General features: G+C 48.9%; 1 protein-coding gene across 4 annotated transcripts in view; it reads left to right on the top strand.

Annotated features, from left to right (window-relative positions):
* The first annotated feature begins 3,061 nt into the window (after window positions 1-3,061).
* LOC119455907 (mucin-17-like) overlaps window positions 3,062-16,682 on the top strand; it is a 228,556-nt gene continuing 214,935 nt past the window's right edge. For all 4 annotated transcript variants that reach the window (XM_037717447.2, XM_049669425.1, XM_049669424.1 and 1 more), the window contains exon 1: window positions 3,062-3,463. In XM_037717447.2, the coding sequence (XP_037573375.1) occupies window positions 3,349-3,463 (115 nt within the window). In that variant the 5' untranslated portion in view covers window positions 3,062-3,348. The remainder of the gene's footprint in view (window positions 3,464-16,682) is intronic.

Below are 16,682 nucleotides of genomic sequence, written 5' to 3'. Positions count from 1 at the left end.
GTGCCACCACACCACCTTATTATTATTATTTTAATTTATACTTGGAAAGAACATAAATTCGAATAAACATGAAGTAGAAAAATGCATGTCTGGTTCCAACTGGTGACGGACGCTTCCCCCCATTTTCTACATGCGGCACAAGAAACACCATGTGGCATCATGAATTTTGGTGCCATAACGCCGCACACCGAATTTTTCGACGCATAAACCATGTAAGGCTTTCGCCTTAAGAAACATCGCTGGCTTGCACAAACCTCGGATGTATTGGTGCTATAGAGAGACGATGGTTGTGGCTGCCGGCTGGTGTACACTGGCAGTATACGTGGGCACTGTCGCTACCTGCGTAAGCGTGAAAACTGGACGTCATATTAAGGCATACGCAGTATGTTAATTGCTTATTGTTAACATAAATGCGATGTGTGGGCCTGAGTGATGTCATGCGATTGTCTTGTCCACATTTTTTCTCGTTGATGTTTCCTCACCGCATTTTTTCTCGGTTTGCGATTTTCCAAATTTTTCAATGCAAACTTCGTTCTTTCATTCTTTGCTTTTTTATTACACGTTCCTCTGATTTCAACACATGAAATAGACAAACATATTCACTAGACCAGCAGCTAGTAGGGGGTTTGTAAACTAAAATGTGTAACTACAGGTGGCAAATTGTGTTTACAAAGCAAACAGTACATAAGACATCAATTTTAATTTCTACTTGGGAAGATGATAAATGAGAATAAACATGAAGTGGGAATTACTATAAGGTGATGCATAAAAGGAAAAAAATAACAAATGTACGACAATAACTACTGTTAACACAAATTACAACACACTTCTGCGTACACACTGCAATGTAATAAAATACAAATACATATTAAAAATATTGTTATACATGCCCTTTACACTTAGTACTATAAGCTTGAAATATCGTAGGGTAGCAAACTCCGTGAACGGTGTGAACGCCGTCTTCTTTGGGCAAGCATCCTTCATTGCATCCTGATAAGAACAAAAGGGAACACAATTACATCAGTATGGCACCTATCTTGAACATGAGACAAAGAACACCTGTTTATCAACGATTGGCGTTTCCCACACGACCAGCTGTGCAGCAGAGCACCAAGGAATGTACGCCATGTGTATTCTACAACATTCTTCAAGATATCTTCTTGTGCCGCATGTAGAAAATGGAGGGAAGTGGCCGCCACCAAGATTGAACCAGCCATTCATCCTTCAAATACTTTGTACAAAGTGACTCAGGTCGTATACACTTGAACGGCGTTGAGGGAGAAGCAGAGTGCACAGTGCACGTAGGATGACAAAGGGTGCGATGAAGGCCACGAAAGAATGACGAGGCTCGGTGAGGGATGGTCGTAAATGCTTAACGCCTGCAGCTCTGCCGCTGGATCGCACCGGAAAGCCCCGGCATTTCCTTGTAAATATCTCGCTTTCGATACGATGATGAGAGCCACACGAAAGAGGATTGATTGGTTGATTGACAATGTGAGCGAGCTAGTGAGAGAATAAGTGAATTATTGATTGAATAGTGCTGCTGCCCACCCTGAGTATGAAGGGTGGGTGGGATATAGAAAGGACGCGAGAGTGTCTGTCTTATAGGCCGCATCATGTTTCTTTTTCTACTTGCGTAGACACCTAGGAGTTTTGTCGTGTACATTGAGCAACCACAGACGCCTGGTACCGGGAATCGAACCCGCCACGTCGTACTGAGCCGCAGGGCTCAACAGAGGTGGACACTCAGGTGGGTAGTGATAAGAACATGAGAAATACATAAATCAATTAATTATTCAATTGAGCGATGAAAACAAACGGAAAGAAAGTGAGCGGTCGTTATCGAGGTAAGTATAATAGCGCTCACATTATGCATCACCTTGGAATACAGTGATTAGAGAGCGTTTCGAGTGCCCCCGGGGGAGCGAGAGATTCAACGCTTGAGCGATCGGCACTGCGTGTACAGTGACGATGAGAATCATGGCACAAAGGCAGTAGAAAGGTTATCGCTGAGCGGATAATGAAAGACTAATCAGTGTGCACCCCACAACAAAGAATTTAAGAGAATTTAATTATCGTCGTTGGGCTCTGCTGGTATATGAGAAAGTATTATTATTCGAGCTTCCTCCCATGCAGCGATAAAATGAGCTCCAGGTTTGTAAGGATTCACTGAGAAGGGAACTTTAAAACTTTAGCAGCTTCCACGGAAACACTGCATCCATTGATGAAGCACGATGTATGCGGCGTTAGTCTGTAGCCTGATTAATCTCCAGGGAAGCACAATCGTCGAAGGACTTGCCATGGCTTATATCCGCATATCCAGGCATTTATACTTCCCGATCAGCAGCAGCAGCAGCCGCTCTGCTTTCCACGCCGCTTGCTCTAACATCCGGTTTCGCATAGGCCATCCGAAAGCGAGACACACCACCTGGCATACGCACGATAGAAAGAGAATTCACGGGCAAAGCCTGTCGCCGTTTTCTCGCGTAATCGGCACCGCTTTCGGGCGCACCGAGAACACACCGCTGCCACTTTGAAACAGTGCTGCCTATTACGAGCCCGCCGGAGACAAACGACCACACGCACGCGCTTCCATTTGGCAGAACGGCACCACCACCGTACTACAGACCGGCGCGGCGCGTACCATCCTCAGGGAGCGGCGGGCGGCACGTCGTCCCTCCAAGACTCGACCGAGGAGGAAGGCGTGAGAGAGAGTCTGGCGCAGTACGAGTATAACGGTTGTTTCTCGCTCGCGCAAACACACACACAAGCACAGTACGCAGAGAGAGACGCAGGGATGGACGGTGACGTCACGCTTAGCGGGCGAGTCAGTCACCTGGTCGGTCCGGGTAAGGGGGTCGGTGGTGCAGCCGGGTGCAGCAAAAGAACAAGAAGCGCAAAAAGGGGGCCACGCGACGAGGCAACGACGCTGGCACCCTCCTTCTCCTCTTCCCCCTTACCTTCCCTCTTCCCTGCCTCCCTCCCCCCTCTCGAAGAAGGGAACAGGTCCTGAGGCCCTGCGTAGGCCGGGCGTCCCGCTTCCGAAGGACCGGTTGTCCGGATCACTCGTGCCGAGCGCGCTGCCGCCGGAGGAACCAAGCCGCCGCATCGCCCGTTTCAGCGAGCGAGCCGCCACGGACACAGCATCAGCCGCACCGAGGAGGGAATACCGCCGCCGCCGCAGCCAGACAGCAGGAGTAGTAATACCACAGGAGGAGCAGCGCGTCGCTGGGAAAGATTGGGGACATGGGCACCTGAGGGGCTCAGGGTGCGCGCGTGTGTGTGTGTCTGTGTGAGCGCGACGGAGTTCGTCGTCGCCGCCGGTCTGAGCCCTTCTCGACGAGAGCCATGGCGGCAGCCGCTGCCAGCCGGAGACACCGGGTCCCCTCGGCGATGCTGCTGTCAAAGCCGATGCTCGTCCCGATGCTGCTGCTGCTACTCGGATTCATAGCACTCGCATCAGGTGAGTACGTCCGAGACGGGACGCAACCCGGGCAGTGCGGGAGGTCGGGATACCGACCGTCCATACGTTCCGTGATGACAGTGTGAAACCGGGAACCATGGGCTGCTGTGGACGTGTATAGACCACCAGCCATGCTTCTTCGCCGTCGCGTATTGCCCCCCTTCATTTTTATCCTGCTGTGTTGGTCGATCGTGTACGCTCTCAAGTTTGTCGCATCGAGAACGTTTTAGCGATGTCGTTCGGTTAAGCCCTACAGTAGGCTAGCAAGCGACAAAAAAAAAAAAAAAAAGTGATAACGCGATGGCCATGTAAGCGACGTGCAGCGAAGAACGTGTTGTTGGGGGTTGTTCATTCGCTTGGTTTCGTTGCGCATTTGTTCGTTCCTTCGTTCGGTTTGACTCCCGGTACTCTCACCGGACACGCGCGTCCGATTCGCCGCCAGCGAACAAGCCACTTCACTGTTTGTTTCGTTCGCGCGGGATGACCACGGTGACAGCTGTGATGGCCGATGCGTTACGCACGACTGCGGCCGCGTCTGCCACCGAGGATGAAATCTGCATCTGTAGCAACTTCCGGAGAGTGAAAACTGTTCACTGGTGTAGAGCACAGGCTCGTTACCGATTCGCTTTTCAGTTGGGCTTCAACATCAAGCGTATCCTGCACTTTTCATCCTTCACTTTTTTGTTTCTTCTTTTGACACGTGACTCAGGAATAATGCAATATTTCAAGCAGTCTGTTTGAAAGGAAGTGAGCTTGTGCCTTATCATTCCCCGTGGTTAAAAAGGGCATAAATTTTAACGAGAAGTTATTCTCTGTTTACAGTTAAGGGCATTCAGGGCGGCTTGTTAAAGGTTTCTTCTTCTTTAATTTATCTGATTATTTCTGTCGTCTCATGAAAAAGCAATATTTGTACATAATGCTCACAGTATATTGCCAAACTAAACTTGATTTCACTCTTTTCATGACACAAACGAATTGTTCAAAGCTAAACTATTCTCATACCATAGCCGATTTTCCTTTCCAGTCGTCGAGAGGTTATCGGCCCAGGATATATTAGCTCGCCAGCAATTCTAGTTTTCTCCAAGTTCAACACACCAACGCCCCACTAGCGCCCAGGCTGATGGTTCCCTGATGGTTTCCCAGGAAAAAAGAGTTGGCCGCCTTGTTGGTGGCTAGACGCGTCGGCCAGTGAAACGCTTGTCTGCCCTACTTTAAGGACTCGCACTGACCCTTATGCACGAAAGTTGACGCGCACTGCGTGTTTAGGCATGCGTGGTACCCTCGTCAGAAGTCCATAGCGATGCAATCTTCGGTTACGTGCGCGGGCTGCGGCAAATAAACATGCCCCAAGTGCGCGGTTACGTAAGGGAAAGAGCGAGTGGGAGACAACAATGAGAAGACGGCAAAGCAGTCCTGCTAAGTGTGACCCCGTTCTCAAGACCCGCGTTCGCCGAGAGTTCACAGCGGTTTCGCTGGGACAGTGTTTTTTTGATAACGCGTCCTTAAGCGGTCAGTTGGAACTTCGAGGCACGTATTAGGGATGCCCGAGAAGAAAGCCTTTGTATTCGCTGCACTCCGCAGATACCGCTGCGCCTTGATTTTCTTTTTCTTAAGCTAATTAGCACCTGGAAATGTACGGCACCGTGGTTGTATACGAATATGGTGCCGGGGGGTTTCGGGGCAGCAAGTAGCGAGAAAGCTCTGCGTCTTACGAATCGAAGAGGCCGACATTCTTGTTCCCGTCTGGAGGTTAACCGGTCGCTGCGGAGGAAAGCAGCCCCCCGTACAGCGCAATCGCAGAACATACATGCAAGGCCGCAAGAGTAGCACTTGCTAGCTGGCGTTACAGGCATTGCATGACTAAAGCAGTGCGTTCCTTCTCTCACGCGAGCACAGAATCGACTGGCTTTGTCGTGAGTAGTTAGTGATATACGGCGACGGGCGTTCGATACACGTGGAGCCTAAAGCTTGCGTTGTTTTACGTTTTCACGTTAGTTACCCAGTCTTTTCTTCCACATTCGTTGTTTCCGGTTAGTTAATTGCTGGGCTGTCACGAACGACGCCTTTTCTTGCTTTTCCATTCCGTAGCAAGTTGTCACAGATGGGTCAACCGTCGAGATACTGCGAAACGTGCCCGTTACTGTAATGGCTACTTCAGTATTTAATCTCAAAACCCTTCTTACTGTAGCAAAACTCTTCTCCGGTTCGTCGACTAACGATCTAGTCGTATTCGCACACTGTAACCACGCATATGCGCATGACTATGCCGCGCATATAATCTGCTCATCGGGCAAACGATCAGGTAGAACTAGATGTCATTTTGTCGGGTTGAACTTGGCATGCGGATGTATGTATTTGGCTTGGCTTTGGAGAAAACGGACGTGTTCTTCGCCACGAACGTACGCCCTGGGTCTCGGAGGATATCGTAGTTGAGGCCTGCGGATTGTTTTTGACCACAGAAGCTCCGCTGCCTGACTTCTGCCCCCAGATCTTTCATTTGTGCTTTATTCTTCCATTTTCCTTATTTTATACGAAATCGCCGCTAGACCGTAAAGATCCTTCTGTTTGGCAGTGCGCCCGAACACAGATACCCGGGTACATGACTCAGTTCCCTTGCTCGCATTCGCTAGAACGCAGTTATCTTTCTGTTACGTCAGTTATTCAGACTGCTGCAGTATCTTGCACCTTCATTTTCTTTTCCCCCAGTGTAGGTTAGCCAACCAGGCACTTGCCTTCTTTCTTTATTTTCTCTTTGCTTTCTTCCTTTTTTTTTGGCACATAGTTGGTTTTAGAACAATACTCACCAGGTAAGCTCAAACAGACGCATACGTTTTCTCGCCTGTAATGTTAGGAGTTTATTAGGCAGATCCCATTGTGCTCGATTGCAGAACTGCGTAGTTAAAAACTTCGTAATAATAATATTTTTTTCTTTTTGTGGCTGTAACTTCATACAAGGTGCCGACATAAGTTAGCTTTTTATCATGACTTTTGGCACCGTATAGATATCACGTATCTTTTTTTCAATATTTAACATTTTTAATCTTTACTGATATCGAGAAATCCTCGCGGAAACAGATAAAGCGACAATTTGGAGGACTGACTGAGCATCTAGACCCCATACAGTAATTTCAGTGCACAAAAGTAAACATGACATCGATTTAAGAAAAAAAAAGTGTTGACTGAAGAAGGCGGGTCGCGTACGCGTTATGTTTACAGTCGCGTAAAAAACAAAAGTATTCTCAATCAAAAAACAAGATATCGCTGTAGAATATAGGATGGGAGCTGCGATTGCTTTTGCGTAAGCCTTGCAGCACACCGGCTAACGTGTACCTCGACGAGTCCGTGAGGAAAAGTTGCACGAGTGAAACGCGCGTCGACCAGTCAGAACCGGCCCCACGGGTCCGCGGCACAAATCGTTAAAACCGAAAGCTCATGCGCTCTCCCACAACGTCAAGACTTGAGAATTCAGTGTATATATATACGACCTCACTCAAGGAACGAACCTTACCTCCTCCTCCAAGGTCGCGCTCAACTTCTAGCGCTCGTCTGTCCAGTGCCGGCAATGGCGGCGCGAACGCATACACCGACGGTTGTTGTTCGACAGCGCATACCTGAGACCGTCTGCAGTGGCACCCTGTTGCTCCCTGTTGCAGAGAATACTACCAACGCCCGGAAATCTCGCCACCCTGTAACCGCCCTATTGCCCTAGACTTTGCGTACGCGATGACACCTATAAGGGCGCGATATGACTTATCTAAGGGGGCAATCTACGGTGGCTTTTCAGCGAGCAGCGCTATGTAAACGGAGCATTTATCAGCACAGCATTCGTTGGCTCTATGCTGAAGTGCCAATTTCCCGTTGCATGCACTCACGCTCCTGTTGCACGCAGCTAGCTGTCGCTACCTCTTCTTTTCTCTCTCTCTCTTCTTTTTCTTAGTACTTCTCCACTTTCGCGATCTTATATTATCACGTGCAATTATTTGGCGCGAGATGCCCATACACATGCACGCACAATAACAGACAGAGAGAGAGAGAGAGAGAGTGAGCGAGTGAGTGAGTAGTGAGTGACCAGGCGATAGCAACGCAGTCAGTATAATTCAATTCATGCCTGTAGAGCTCTTGTCATTTGCACCTTGCACCTGCGGCGTCGTTAGCCACGTATACCAAGCTCGCTTTCCATTTTTTTTTGTCGCTGTTGTTTGTTTCGTCTCCACTGTCACGCGCATTTCGTGCCCCAAATCGTCCCGCGTGCCCGAGAGATGCCGCAGTGCCGGTCATTTTTTTTTTTTTTTTTTTTTTTGCCCTACCCGGCCCGAGTCGTCCGGCATCAACGCGTGCATACGCTCGTTAAAGCGCGACGCGCAACGACCGACATATCGCGAGCTTCGCCGCTCCGGGCAGCGCATAGACGGGAATGGAGAACGCGGCGCGGCTCGGTGTATCAGCACCGGGCGAAGCGTCGAGGCCGGCGAGTGCAAGACCGTTAACTGCTATGGCTGCTGCTCGAGTTAGCGCGCGCTGGGCTACACTGCATCTCGTTCTCGCCCCACTGTATGGTTCCATAGAATCCACTATAGGTTAAACATAGGTTCCCCATATTTACAAAATTATTCCACTACTTACTGGAAACTGTGCAAGTCGGTTGTGGAGCGTCGATTCTTGCTTCGGTCGAGCTTCTTTCCACTGTTATTGCACTCTTAATTTTGTTCCTCCTAGCTTCCAGCAATAAGTGGAACAGTTTTGCAAACATTTTTCTGCTTGCGCAAGTGAAATTACGTTCCACGTAATATCACAAACTGTATGGAATACCCTTCCATGTATTTGAACTAATTACTTTTTTTTTTACTTCGCATAGTAAACATGTGGAACTACGTTCGAGGGAAACAGCCACTCTTATTTAGAACTGTGTTCCGTAGCTTGTGTCCCATTATCTGGAACATTCTTTATCACACCTGTAACTGAAACCACGTTTAAGTATGTGAGTCATACTTCCCCACGCCTAGGTTCCATCAAACTAAGTGGAACATATCCGCTGAAAATCTTGCACTTCCTCAATGGAACTTATGTGGAGCGAGATTAAGAGTGCCTCTAGCGAAACGTGGCCGTTCCGACTGTCACTGCGCTGTGCAACGGGGCAGCTAGTCGTACCCCGCGGACACTTTTTTTCGAGGCCGGGCTCCAAATCGCTTTCGAGGTCGTTTTCGGCCGCCCCGTCGTTTCCCTTGTCTCACGGCAAGGGAACGCGTAATGAGCCCATAATAGCTCCGCCGCCGCGGTGGTTTAGCACGCTGCGTTTACGTCGCCAGGCCGGCACCGCCGAGAGTACGCGTCAAGCCCTCGCACGCAAAGAAGAGCTGAGCTCTCACGTACACGCACACCTGGCGTGCGGCCGATGGATGCCTAAACGAAGTCGCTAAGTGAAAGATAAGTATGTAAGACGTTACGGAACGGAGACGGCAATAGGATGACGCGAAAAGTATAGACGCCCGCCCATGACGGTGTAGCCCCTCTCTCTAACTGTCACACGAGGGAAAGGGGTTTGTTACGAAGGAATGGCTCTGGGAAGCCGGCCCCGGGGGGGGCTTCACCTATTCTGACGAGCTCCACTCGGCAACGTATACAGTAGAATACGGCTTCGCTCATCAACTGTAGCGAGTGACCAAGTCGACAGATATGTATCTTCGCCTTGTGTTCGCTCGACAGCCTTGCAATGCTGCCATATATATATATAAACAACGTAAGGTAGCGAGTGCCACGAGCTGTTAATGACGTTAAGTTCATTTGGCTGCCTGCGAAGGACGAAAATGGCTGGCCGATTTTCCGGTATCCGCTTAGAGGACACTTCGGGTATATAGTCGAGCAGCTTTAATGCACGCGCTGGCATTTCTAGAGAGGAGGCATAATTGCTCCAGCGGGAGTCAGAGAGACACCGATCGTCTAATTGCCCGGCGCGCTCGTTCGTGCGATTGGTGGCACGGGGACGGATACGCGAGTGGACACGTTCTCTGCAGCGAACGCAAGTAGAGCGACCCAGCATTGCAATGAGTGGTATGCATTATAAGATAGCCTGCTGCAAAGCGTGTCCGTCTTACGTTTGCTGTTGGTACAGTGCTGAACATCAGGTATCTCGTTAGTTCTCGTGTATAGCAGCAAGCGAATGGGCTAAATACAAACTTTTTTTTTCGCTTAGTTGCAACGAACCCACCTATTGCAATTGGCTCTGCTGTCCCTAGAGAGTGCGCAGTTACGACCGAGTCAGTTTGGACCGTTCCTTACGCTCTCTAGTGCAGAGTTACACCTGAGCTATTAAGCTATTATCTGCAATATTGAGATGATTAGAATGCCGCATAGGGATATGCCGCAGCCTTATACATAAGCATGCGGTAAGATGGGATTCGCCCTGCGCGGTCATTGACTAACATTTCTTTTCCTCTGAAACTTTCCCACTGCGTTTTTCGCGCGCGAACGCGAAAGACAAGTGCGTCTGTCGTAAACTTTTCGCGTCATTATTAATACGTGTCTCGTACACCTCGAGGCTTTTTTTAAAGAGACGTTCCTTCTGGGTTTGTTGTCGCTGGTGGACACCGGCTCTGCGGCGACATTCCGTGATGGTCGGCGAACGAAGAGGCTCTTATTTTCCTCCCTCCAAGCACGTGTAGGGCACGTCGCATTCCATCTTGTTTCGATCCACAAAGAGAGGCAGGCTTCGAAAGTGTCACGAAAAAATATCTTGAAAGTGGTCGCGCTTGCCGACAGTGTGTCACAAGCCGGATCGGCTGGCCGGCACGAAGTGGCTCGTTTTCTGCGTGCCAGGGATGATTTAATTGGGTTGCAGGGCACGTCCTGCATTTTCCCCTCTGCCGTCATGCGCGCGCAGTAAGGAATAAGACAAAACTAGAAAAAATGAAAGAAACGAAAAAAAAGAAATGAGGCTGCTTTTCTAGCTTGCGTGTTACCTCTCCACGAATGGACACTGAGTAGCACCGTGTTCGTGACTGTGCGTAGGAGACAAAGGGAAAACGACAACGACACAGGCGCGCACGACCTAGAAAAAAAAAGAAAGAGGGAGAGAGAGAAAAATGCCGAGAACGTAAAAGAAATAGAAAAAATGCGTTTGTAAGGAGTTCACACCGTGTGGTTAGAATTTTTTGCCTCAGAAGGGGTCGCGAGATGGCATGACATTTGTGGTACGCGCCTCACTCGGCAATTAATGAGGTTTGCCTGTTTGAAGAGGGTGCTCGTGAATACGACCAAGCCGGTTTGAAAACACGCTCGTGTCTCTTCCCTCATTTTCTTTCACCCTTTCTCGTTTTTTTTTTTCAATGTCTCTATATGCTCCGTTTCGCACTTTTCAGGTAGAGCTGCTGAAGCTACCCGCAAATAGTGCGCCCATAAAACTCTCACTTTCTACGAAATAACAGCTTCATATATTACAGCTAGCTGCAAATTGTGGACGTAATGTTGTGTCAAATCACGTACTATTTGGCACGTTCGTGCTTCCAGTATGCGACGTGCTCTATTTTTTTTTATTTTTTTTTTGTCGTGAGCGGAAGAGGCACGCGTGGTGTGGCCACTGGTCGCAGGAATGTGTGTCCCACCGCCTGTTCGGTGGCAAAAAGGCTCGTACCTGCCACGCCTTCCGTGTAATAATTACGTCATATCATAGGACATAGAAGTATGACATGATGTTACATCGAATTGTACGCCATGCATGTGTACATGCATCTTTCTTTCATAAGTGGGGCGCTATATTTATCGGTCGCGATTGGGAGAAGTGAGAAAAGCCCCTCTTGCCTTTGTAATAGCGTCGCCGCTGTGTATGAAACCAAACATACGTTACACCTTTTTTTCACACGCGTGCTCTGTTAGGGCTTATCGCCTCGTTCACTTTGCCGTTCTGATTTCGCTTGTGCAGGGCGAGAAACAAAGCGTTCGCGATCTTTAGTCCGCCTTCCTGGGACCGAAACTGACAGGGCGAAACGGAACGAAACGAAATAATAGCGCGGCCGCCCGTCGCGAGACTCGAACGTTTTTTTCTCGCGCTGCTGCTCCGCTTTCTGGTATCGTCGGTTTGAAAAGGAACAAAGCACGTGATAGGCAAAACAGGCAAAAATAACAAAAACAAGAGAGCTAGAATTCACCCTTGCATTCTTGCTTTTATTCGTTCTTTCTAAGCGATATGCTCGACACAGGCGAATCGGACATGCCGCTCCGGTTCAACTGTCGTTGCAATGCCGGCTGCTCGCATGTTCTACTTTCTTTCCTATCGCTATTCAACGTCAAGGAAAACGATATCTCATTTTCCCGGCTAGCACTGCTATGCTCTAGCTGCGCACGAAAATAGCCTCCTAGAGATTTTGAACCGAGAGCGCGAACAAACAGCGGAAAGGGCTCCTATATACCGCGTGGTGCTGCTGCCACATCCGTCACGGCCCGGACAGGTCGCGGCAAAACGGGGAGCCTGCAAATTGCCGCCATATTCTGACAGTTTTCTCACTGCTCCGCTGGTGGCGCGCAGAGCTTCCAAAGCTGCTCTCATTTTCCCTTACGCCCGAAGTCAATGTTGTCTCTGTGCGTAGAAGAGCAGGTTTTAGGGGCTTCGAAGCCACGGGACCGACGATGAAGCGTATATGTCAGCTGTACGCTAACACAGACAGTTCGTCCGTTGTAATCCACAGGACTCTCTGAGCTCCCCCTATAATTCAGCGCGCTTGAAGATCAGGCTTTTAAGCGTCGTTCAATGTCGGTTCCTTCTTTTCCACATCCGCGTACGCGACTCGTACTTGTCGTGTCACATACTCTGAACAGGTGGAGCAAAAAAAAAAAAAAAACATAATAAGAAAGAACAGCAAGAGGAAGAAGAAAGCAAGCGTAGTTTCGGATGTAAGGATGAGACGCACAGCAGTGGCTGGCGTATCGAACGGTCAAATATCCCGCAGGGTGCCGCCGCTCGAGCGCGCCTCCCTATCCACTGTCGGACGCCTATAAATACCGTATACCACGCAGACAGGCCGCATCGCCCGCCGAAGACGCCGCAACCGATATATTTCGGGAACGCACAGACACTTACTTCCTACATAGCGGGGCTTCAAGCGGCGCTCCTTCGCCCGCGCGCCTTGCCTGCGTCGTGCATGCCCTTGAGCTTCGTTCTGCGGGCACGGGCCGCTTGACTCGATCCTCCAAGGCTTCTCTTATTTCTGATTTGCTGCGGTCGTGCCTTTTTTTTTTTTTCGGAGGAACGTACGACCCGTTCTCGGGCTTCTCTGTGAGCACGGCCGGGTCACACACACACACGCACACGAATGGCGGCGCGAGAACCGCACAAGCCTCCAAAGCGAGCCGTGAGGAATCCTCGACAACGCAGCGGCCGGGCGTTTGCGCAGGATGTATAAACACGGCCAGGTGTGTGCGTGCGTGTGTGTGTGTATGGCGCTTGTGTGCTTCAACCACCATGCTCGTTCGGATGTAGTGTTGTTTTCTCTCGTGCCTGAATTCACTGTGAGCGTATACGATGTCGTGGGACCTATAAAGCGTGAACTGTGTTGGTAACCGCTAGAACGAGACAGAGAGTTGTGCCGCCGTTCATCGTAGCCCGATGAAGCAAACGAGTAGCTTACGCAGTGCTTCGCGAATGAAAACCTAGTTATACTCTATATCAGGAAGAATTCTCCAACGCATATGTGCTGCCTATAGATCGAAAGGGATGCAGATGGAACACCGAACTTACGTGCTGGGTTCACTCTTCGTTCAAATTGATCTGTAATTGAAGGCCTATTGTCCAGAGCACGCAACTATATACGCGTATTGCGTTCTGCATGCCCTGTTATATTACGTGCTCTGTTTCTATTATGCATATAACACGGGAAGCCTATTGAGCAGTGCTTTTCGAACGCGCGGTTTTGCCGGCTTCCGCAACACTGCACACGCAGCTTTCGCGAGACATCGTGCAGCCAGTATAGCCGAGCTCCACCTGGCGGGATCTATGAGGCTTGACTCGGCTTGTCTCGGCAGTGTCGGGCGCACAGCCCCGCTGCAACGCGTATAGTACACCGGTTGTACAACACCGATGGAGGAGGATATACGTCGCCGCGCCGTGACTCGCGGCCGGTTTGTAAAGCCTCGCCGGGCCTCTTCCGACTTTCCTAACCCAGAGACTCACATATACTCGTTTTTTTTTTTCTTTTTGTACTGCGCGGCCTCCTTCTTGCGATAATCATGCCGTGCATCCGATCCGCCCTCCTCGCCTCCTGCCTTTAGTGCGACGGCGATAAAACGGGAAGGGATTCAAAGAAGCCACCGGCCAACGATGTGTGGGGCACGTATACGATAGGTCCTCGGTCGCCATGCTTGTGAGGCTGGTCTTACTTTTTTTTTTTGCTTTTGTTTGTTTGCGACGCCAGTTCCCTCGACCTCCCTGGGTGGTGCGCGACCGATATGGAACTACCACTTCTGGCCACGCCGTTCTGATGGCCATTCGGGCGTTACAGTGTTGCTAATTCGAAACTTTACGTTACCGACCTCTTGACAGAGTGCAAATGATGTGAAAATTACTTGTGACAAGTTAGAGCAACGAACTCTGGGTTTTTATGTACCAAAACCACGATATGATTATGAGGCACGCCGTAGTGGGGCACTCCGTGGATTAATTTCGACCTCCTATAGGGTCCTTTAACGTGCACCTAAATCTAAGTACACGGCTGTTTTTTGCATTTCACCCCCGTCGAAATGCGGCCACCGTGGCCGGAATTCGATCCCGCTATACCCAAATCGCAACATCAAAGCCGCTAAGCAACGACGGCAGGTAAGTAAGAGCAAGAATGTCAGAAGGCGGCAAGCTTCAATTTCGGCACAGGCAATGTAGAAGCAAAACATTTCTTGCGGCAGCAGGTGGAATAACTAGCGCTATAGCATCCCAATGGCAGACGCGACGGAAAGGTGACGAACATTCAGCCCCGTTATCGCATCAGGGGTAGAACGCACAACTTGTAGCTCAAAAGCTGTTTATGTTACAAGATACCAAAATCAGGGAAGTCTGGGAAATTGCGGCGATTGAAGAAGAAGATAAACTGCGCATTTTAGTCGTCCTCTTCACGGTGTTATGACACCTGAAACATTGCACTGACTTTGACTGTCCTTATACTTGTCTGTAGGTGTTAACTTGCGAGCCTTTAACACACAGACATATCTTGTCTCGTTCCAGTTGCTTTCAACGTTCCTTATTATCGCTGTTGCCAACTAGTTGAAATGCATGGCTAAATATGATCCGTGCTCGCATTTCTAGCTTATTCAGAGAAGATAGCGTGCACCAGATTAAATGCCAAAGGGCTGCAGCAAAAGGGTTTATTCTTTTTATTTTTTTATTTTATTTTTTTGCTATTGACAGCAAACACAAAAACAAAGTATATTTTTCTCAACGGTGTTCGAGACTTCCTCTCCTCACTCCCGTCTACATTATTAAGATATTCAGAGGTCATATTCATGTCCCAACATGCGTCTAGCGAGACGTGTTTACAAATCTAATGGCACAATATCTGGAGCCAAGCACAATGCGATAACAAAATAATGTCCGACTACTCGCACAAAATTTTAAATGTTGTAGACATGGCCCGCCTTGTAGCACGTTTACGTACACATATGCATGGGAACGTTAACAAGTGGGAGCGCAGTAAAAATGTGTCAATAACAAGTTTGTTTTGTATTTTCGGCCGTGCGTAAGAACAACGCCATTATTATGGAGTAAAGCAGTGAACACTTATTTATGTTTTCGGACTAATTTGCAAGCGTTCTATGAGCGAATCACGTGCACGCAAGCAAAAGTGGGACAGTTTTATTTTCACGGAGTCGAACGCGTGTTACATCACTTCGCTCTGTCCTCGCTGTCTCTGACGTGCATGTGCTTTCTGCTCAGATGAAATTCCATCATATCACCTGCACACCGTTTGATTCTGCGTTCTCCGGGTACAAAAGAGCACTGATGAATAGGCATGATTACAGAAAAAGGGGTGTACATCAAAACTTCTGGTGCATCATGCTGTTGTTACTTTGGTTATATAAAAAATGGAGCAGGGGCTCTCATGGCAGAAAAAGGTAATTTTTATATAGCAGCTTAAAAAAAAAGAAATTTTCACGTTGATATGCACCAGCCGCTTCTCCCCTCGCGAATCTTACACAGTTCATCGTGCTTGTAATACGCGTGGTTATTCCGCATGATCCTGTACGTAAAAGCGCAACGAAGTTACACGTAACGATACCAACACTCAGCAGTCAAAGCTGGCATGAAAAAAAATAAGTATACGAGGTCTATAAGCGAAGCACACAAATTTTACTATTGTGCACAGTATGTAAATAAAGTAAATTCTTGGCCGTACCGCATGGGTGCGCATCAACAATCTTGTAGTTCGTATATGCATGATGTAAGTTGTTTAGGTAGTGTGTGCTTCATCACTATTATACACAAGCAGCAGCTACGATACAGATGCGCTAAACGCCGCTCCTCGCGGAGATCGAATCTATTAGACATCACCGAACGCGCGTCACCCCGTCGATACACATTATTTGAGGCTGCACATGTTTGCAAATGTCGTCGAAGATTGAAAGCGTATAAGCGCCTGAACTGCAGGAATGGATGGTTTTTACGCAGTGCAGCGCCAAAGCAGCCGTGCACGTATTCGTTCTCAAGTTGCAATGGCAATCTTCATTTAACGTTTCCTATAGGTGACATTTCGCTTGCCCGGTGAAATATTGCCATCTAACGCTGCGCGTTGTCGTCGTGGACTCTCATTTTGCAACGCGAGATGCCGAGCTAAGGAACCCTCACACCTGACATTTCCGAAAGTTTAGCCACGGCGAAGTAATTTCCGTTAATGTTTCGAAGGAGAAGTTTGCCTGCAGGCATGCACACAGCGAAATGCTTCGAACCTCTTTATTGCATGCAATGCTGGATGTATCGAGGTCTGTCGCTGTATAGGGGCATATCGCAGAGTAATAACAGTAATACAGCGCCTGCACGAATTCTCCCAAGCCCGTCGTGGTCCAAGCTCAAGTTTGGCGCAGCAAGGGCTTATTTTACAAAGCTGCATCTGTCACTCCCTCACTCTTGCTCCACTAGAGCAGTTAACCTCCTTTAATTTTGAATCACCACCAGAAGAGTGCTGGCGAGGTAGCGCGCACCTTCTCGGAAGCGGTTCAGGTGTGTGCATGGAGAGATCACGCCTGATAA

Source organism: Dermacentor silvarum, chromosome 6 (genome assembly GCF_013339745.2).
Source record: "Dermacentor silvarum isolate Dsil-2018 chromosome 6, BIME_Dsil_1.4, whole genome shotgun sequence".
In the NCBI taxonomy this organism is placed as follows: Eukaryota; Metazoa; Arthropoda; class Arachnida; order Ixodida; family Ixodidae; genus Dermacentor; species Dermacentor silvarum.
This window is presented reverse-complemented; position numbering and strand designations above follow the sequence as displayed.